Here is a 7,538-nt window from a genome sequence, read left to right as displayed (position 1 = left end):
GAGGTTCGTTTTTAACGATGTCAGAGACAAGTGTGTGTTGAAAAAGAAAAAAAAGTGAAGGAGGAGCTAGAAAAATCAAGCCAAGGATCGGAAGGGAAAGATAGGAAAAACGTTTTCTTTACACACCAGGATCAGACATTTTGTGAAAAAAAGAGCGATTGACTCCCAGCTTCTTCCCCCTGCAAATGTGGTTGGATAACTTTTACACCAAAACCAAGAGGGCAAACCTCCCAAATATGAGTGACTCTCTTCCAGTTTTCCAGTAAATAAGAAATTGGCTCTGAGTATGGCTGCTGATTTGGTGAGTTTTGTGGTATTTTAGCATTCTAAAAATTTTTTCTCAAATTTATGAAATTTTCTTTTTGAGATAATTTGATAGAATTTGATAAAATATGATATATTTTAATACTTTTTAATAAAAGTGAGCAAATTTTTGAAAATTTGAAAGTTTTTGGAAAATGGAAATTTTGTATGAGAGTATAAACTTGGCGTGAAGTAATAGTGCGATAACGTGTGCAAAGTATTGTTATTTTAATATTTTTCATTTGGTTGCTTTATTTTACTGAATTTAGTTAGAGTTATAACAGTGATGATGATGATAATGGTAATAATAGGAGTGTGTTATGAGTGTACATGTACTAATGTGATAGTAATAGCATTAATAATAATAATGATACTGATAAGAGAGTGATGTCAGTGTGCATATACGAATATTATAATAATAGCAGTAATAATAATAGTAATAATGATAGCAGAGTGTTGTGAATGTGTATATACGAATATTATAATAAGAGCAGTAATAATAATAATGATACTGATAAGAGAGTGATGTCAGTGTGCATATACGAATATTATAATAAGAACAGTAATGATAGTAATCATAATAATAATAGGAGAGTGTTGTGAGAGTGTGAATATACGAATATTATAATAAGAACAGTAATGATAGTAATCATAATAATAATAGGAGAGTGTTGTGAGGGTGTGTATATACGAATATTATAATGAGAGCAGTAATGATAGTAATCATAATAATAATAGGAGTGTGTTGTGAGGGTGTGTATATACGAATATTATAATGAGAGCAGTAATAATAATAATAATGATAATGATAGAAGAGTGTTGTGAGTGTATGTATATACGAATATTATAATAAAAGCAGTAATAATAATAATAATGATAATGATAGAAGAGTGTTGTGAGTGTATGTATATTCGAATATTATAATAAGAGCAGTAATAATAATAATAATGATAATGATAGAAGAGTGTTGTGAGTGTATGTATATACGAATATTATAATGTGAGCAGCAATAATGATAATAGTAATAATAATGATGATAATAATAATAGGAGAGTATTGTGAGTGTGTGTATATACTAATATTATAATATAATAGATAATAATAATGATAATGATAGAAGAGTGTTGTGAGTGTGTGTATATTCGAATATTATAATAAGAGCAGTAATAATAATAATAATGATAATGATAGAAGAGTGTTGTGAGTGTATGTATATACGAATATTATAATGTGAGCAGCAATAATGATAATAGTAATAATAATGATGATAATAATAATAGGAGAGTATTGTGAGTGTGTGTATATACTAATATTATAATATAATAGATAATAATAATGATAATGAAAGGAGAGTGTTGTGAGGGTGTGTATATACGAATATTATAATGAGAGCAGCAATAATGATAATAGTAATAATAATGATGATAATAATAATAGGAGAGTGTTGTGAGTGTGTGTATATTCGAATATTATAGTAAGAGCAGTAATAATAATAATAATGATAATGATAGAAGAGTGTTGTGAGTGTATGTATATTCGAATATTATAATAAGAGCAGTAATAATAATAATAATGATAATGATAGAAGAGTGTTGTGAGTGTATGTATATACGAATATTATAATGTGAGCAGCAATAATGATAATAGTAATAATAATAATGATAATAATAATAGGAGAGTATTGTGAGTGTGTGTATATACTAATATTATAATATAATATATAATAATAATGATAATGAAAGGAGAGTGTTGTGATGTGTGTATATACGAATATTATAATAAGAACAGTAATAATATAATAATAATGATAATAATATTAAGAGAGTGTTATGAGTGTGTATATACGAATATTATAATAAGAACAGTAATGATAGTAATCATAATAATAATAGGAGAGTGTTGTGAGGGTGTGTATATACGAATATTATAATAAGAACAGTAATAATATAATAATAATGATAATAATATTAAGAGAGTGTTATGAGTGTGTATATACGAATATTATAATAAGAACAGTAATAATATAATAATAATGATAATAATATTAAGAGAGTGTTATGAGTGTGTATATACGAATATTATAATAAGAACAGTAATGATAGTAATCATAATAATAATAGGAGAGTGTTGTGAGAGTGTGAATATACGAATATTATAATAAGAACAGTAATGATAGTAATCATAATAATAATAGGAGAGTGTTGTGAGAGTGTGAATATACGAATATTATAATAATAGCAGTAATAATAATAATGATACTGATTAAGAGAGTGATGTCAGTGTGTATATACGAATATTATTATAAGAGCAGTAATAATAATAATCATAATAATAATAGGAGAGTGTTGTGAGTGTGTATGTATGAATATTATAATAAGAGCAATAATAATAATAATAATATGAGAGTGTTGTGAGTGTGTGTATACACGAATATTATAATAAGAGCAGTAATAATAATAATAATGATAATAATAGGAGAGTATTGTGAGTGTGTGTATATACTAATATTATAATATAATAGATAATAATAATGATAATGAAAGGAGAGTGTTGTGAGTGTGTATATACGAATATTATAATAAGAACAGTAATAATATAATAATAATGATAATAATATTAAGAGAGTGTTATGAGTGTGTATATACGAATATTATAATAAGAACAGTAATAATATAATAATAATGATAATAATATTAAGAGAGTGTTATGAGTGTGTATATACGAATATTATAATAAGAACAGTAATGATAGTAATCATAATAATAATAGGAGAGTGTTGTGAGGGTGTGTATATACGAATATTATAATGAGAGCAGTAATGATAGTAATCATAATAATAATAGGAGAGTGTTGTGAGAGTGTGAATATACGAATATTATAATAAGAACAGTAATGATAGTAATCATAATAATAATAGAAGAGTGTTATGAGTGTGTGTATATACGAATATTATAATAGTAATAATAATGATAATGATAATAAGGATAATAATATTAAGAGAGTGTTATGAGTGTGTATATACGAATATTATAATAAGAACAGTAATGATAGTAATCATAATAATAATAGGAGAGTGTTGTGAGAGTGTGAATATACGAATATTATAATAAGAACAGTAATAATAATAATGATACTGATAAGAGAGTGATGTCAGTGTGCATATACGAATATTATAATAATAGCAGTAATAATAATAATGATACTGATAAGAGAGTGATGTCAGTGTGCATATACGAATATTATAATAATAGCAGTAATAATAATAATGATACTGATAAGAGAGTGTTGTCAGTGTGCATATACGAATATTATAATAATAGCAGTAATAATAATAATGATACTGATAAGAGAGTGATGTCAGTGTGCATATACGAATATTATAATAAGAACAGTAATGATAGTAATCATAATAATAATAGGAGAGTGTTGTGAGGGTGTGTATATACGAATATTATAATAATAGCAGTAATAATAATAATGATACTGATAAGAGAGTGATGTCAGTGTGCATATACGAATATTATAATAAGAGCAGTAATGATAGTAATCATAATAATAATAGGAGAGTGTTGTGAGAGTGTGAATATACGAATATTATAATAATAGCAGTAATAATAATAATGATACTGATAAGAGAGTGATGTCAGTGTGCATATACGAATATTATAATAAGAGCAGTAATAACAATAATATTAATAATGATGATAGGAGAGTATTGTGAGTGTGTATATACTAATATTATAATATAATAGATAATAATAATGATAATGAAAGGAGAGTGTTGTGAGTGTGTATATACGAATATTATAATAAGAACAGTAATAATATAATAATAATGATAATAATATTAAGAGAGTGTTATGAGTGTGTATATACGAATATTATAATAAGAACAGTAATAATATAATAATAATGATAATAATATTAAGAGAGTGTTATGAGTGTGTATATACGAATATTATAATAAGAACAGTAATGATAGTAATCATAATAATAATAGGAGAGTGTTGTGAGGGTGTGTATATACGAATATTATAATGAGAGCAGTAATGATAGTAATCATAATAATAATAGGAGAGTGTTGTGAGAGTGTGAATATACGAATATTATAATAAGAACAGTAATGATAGTAATCATAATAATAATAGGAGAGTGTTGTGAGAGTGTGAATATACGAATATTATAATAATAGCAGTAATATTATTGGTACTGTTAATAAGGATAATAATAATAGGAGAGTGTTGTGAGAGTGTGTATATACGAATATTATAATAATAGCAGTAATAATAATAATGATACTGATAAGAGAGTGATGTCAGTGTGCATATACGAATATTATAATAATAGCAGTAATAATAATAATGATACTGATAAGAGAGTGTTGTCAGTGTGCATATACGAATATTATAATAATAGCAGTAATAATAATAATGATACTGATAAGAGAGTGATGTCAGTGTGCATATACGAATATTATAATAAGAACAGTAATGATAGTAATCATAATAATAATAGGAGAGTGTTGTGAGGGTGTGTATATACGAATATTATAATAACAGCAGTAATAATAATGATAATGATAATAAGGATAATAATAATAGGAGAGTGTTGTGAGAGTGTGAATATACGAATATTATAATGAGAGCAGTAATGATAGTAATCATAATAATAATAGGAGAGTGTTGTGAGAGTGTGAATATACGAATATTATAATAAGAACAGTAATGATAGTAATCATAATAATAATAGAAGAGTGTTATGAGTGTGTGTATATACGAATATTATAATAAGAACAGTAATGATAGTAATCATAATAATAATAGGAGAGTGTTGTGAGAGTGTGAATATACGAATATTATAATAAGAACAGTAATAATAATAATGATACTGATAAGAGAGTGATGTCAGTGTGTATATACGAATATTATAATAATAGCAGTAATAATAATAATGATACTGATAAGAGAGTGTTGACAGTGTGCATATACGAATATTATAATAATAGCAGTAATAATAATAATGATACTGATAAGAGAGTGATGTCAGTGTGCATATACGAATATTATAATAAGAACAGTAATGATAGTAATCATAATAATAATAGGAGAGTGTTGTGAGGGTGTGTATATACGAATATTATAATAACAGCAGTAATAATAATGATAATGATAATAAGGATAATAATAATAGGAGAGTGTTGTGAGAGTGTGAATATACGAATATTATAATAAGAACAGTAATGATAGTAATCATAATAATAATAGGAGAGTGTTGTGAGGGTGTGTATATACGAATATTATAATGAGAGCAGTAATGATAGTAATCATAATAATAATAGGAGAGTGTTGTGAGAGTGTGAATATACGAATATTATAATAAGAACAGTAATGATAGTAATCATAATAATAATAGAAGAGTGTTATGAGTGTGTGTATATACGAATATTATAATAAGAACAGTAATAATATAATAATAATGATAATAATATTAAGAGAGTGTTATGAGTGTGTATATACGAATATTATAATAAGAACAGTAATGATAGTAATCATAATAATAATAGGAGAGTGTTGTGAGAGTGTGAATATACGAATATTATAATAAGAACAGTAATAATAATAATGATACTGATAAGAGAGTGATGTCAGTGTGCATATACGAATATTATAATAATAGCAGTAATAATAATAATGATACTGATAAGAGAGTGATGTCAGTGTGCATATACGAATATTATAATAATAGCAGTAATAATAATAATGATACTGATAAGAGAGTGTTGTCAGTGTGCATATACGAATATTATAATAATAGCAGTAATAATAATAATGATACTGATAAGAGAGTGATGTCAGTGTGCATATACGAATATTATAATAAGAACAGTAATGATAGTAATCATAATAATAATAGGAGAGTGTTGTGAGGGTGTGTATATACGAATATTATAATAATAGCAGTAATAATAATAATGATACTGATAAGAGAGTGATGTCAGTGTGCATATACGAATATTATAATAAGAACAGTAATGATAGTAATCATAATAATAATAGGAGAGTGTTGTGAGAGTGTGAATATACGAATATTATAATAAGAACAGTAATGATAGTAATCATAATAATAATAGGAGAGTATTGTGAGTGTGTGTATATACTAATATTATAATATAATAGATAATAATAATGATAATGAAAGGAGAGTGTTGTGAGTGTGTATATACGAATATTATAATAAGAACAGTAATAATATAATAATAATGATAATAATACTAAGAGAGTGTTATGAGTGTGTATATACGAATATTATAATAAGAACAGTAATAATATAATAATAATGATAATAATTTAAGAGAGTGTTATGAGTGTGTATATACGAATATTATAATGAGAGCAGTAATGATAGTAATCATAATAATAATAGGAGAGTGTTGTGAGTGTGTATGTATGAATATTATAATAGTAGTAATGATAATAGTAAAATAGGAGAGAGTTGTGAGTGTGAGTATACAAATATTATAATAAGAGCAATAATAATAATAATAATGCTAATGATATTAATAGGAGAATGTTGTGAGTGTGTATATACGAATATTATAATAAGAGCAGTAATAATAATAATAATAATGATAGGAGAATGTTGTGAGTGTGTATATACGAATATTATAATAAGAGCAGTAATAATAATAATAATAATGATAATAATATTAAGAGAGTGTTATGAGTGTGTATATACGAATATTATAATAAGAACAGTAATAATATAATAATAATGATAATAATATTAAGAGAGTGTTATGAGTGTGTATATACGAATATTATAATAAGAACAGTAATGATAGTAATCATAATAATAATAGGAGAGTGTTGTGAGGGTGTGTATATACGAATATTATAATGAGAGCAGTAATGATAGTAATCATAATAATAATAGGAGAGTGTTGTGAGAGTGTGAATATACGAATATTATAATAAGAACAGTAATGATAGTAATCATAATAATAATAGAAGAGTGTTATGAGTGTGTGTATATACGAATATTATAATAGTAATAATAATGATAATGATAATAAGGATAATAATATTAAGAGAGTGTTATGAGTGTGTATATACGAATATTATAATAAGAACAGTAATGATAGTAATCATAATAATAATAGGAGAGTGTTGTGAGAGTGTGAATATACGAATATTATAATAAGAACAGTAATAATAATAATGATACTGATAAGAGAG

At 24.8% G+C, this 7,538-nt stretch overlaps 1 protein-coding gene across 1 annotated transcript; it reads left to right on the top strand.

Annotated features, from left to right (window-relative positions):
• Positions 1-6,745: 6,745 nt before the first annotated feature.
• TbgDal_V6490 (hypothetical protein, unlikely) lies at positions 6,746-7,069 on the top strand (the record flags this gene model as incomplete). Its single annotated transcript, XM_011775494.1, has 1 exon — positions 6,746-7,069. One exon carries the CDS (start codon positions 6,746-6,748, stop codon positions 7,067-7,069), a length of 324 nt encoding a protein of 107 aa, XP_011773796.1.
• Positions 7,070-7,538: the final 469 nt, after the last annotated feature.

Source organism: Trypanosoma brucei, chromosome 5, assembly GCF_000210295.1.
Source record: "Trypanosoma brucei gambiense DAL972 chromosome 5, complete sequence".
Taxonomy (NCBI): Eukaryota; Euglenozoa; class Kinetoplastea; order Trypanosomatida; family Trypanosomatidae; genus Trypanosoma; species Trypanosoma brucei.
This window is presented reverse-complemented; position numbering and strand designations above follow the sequence as displayed.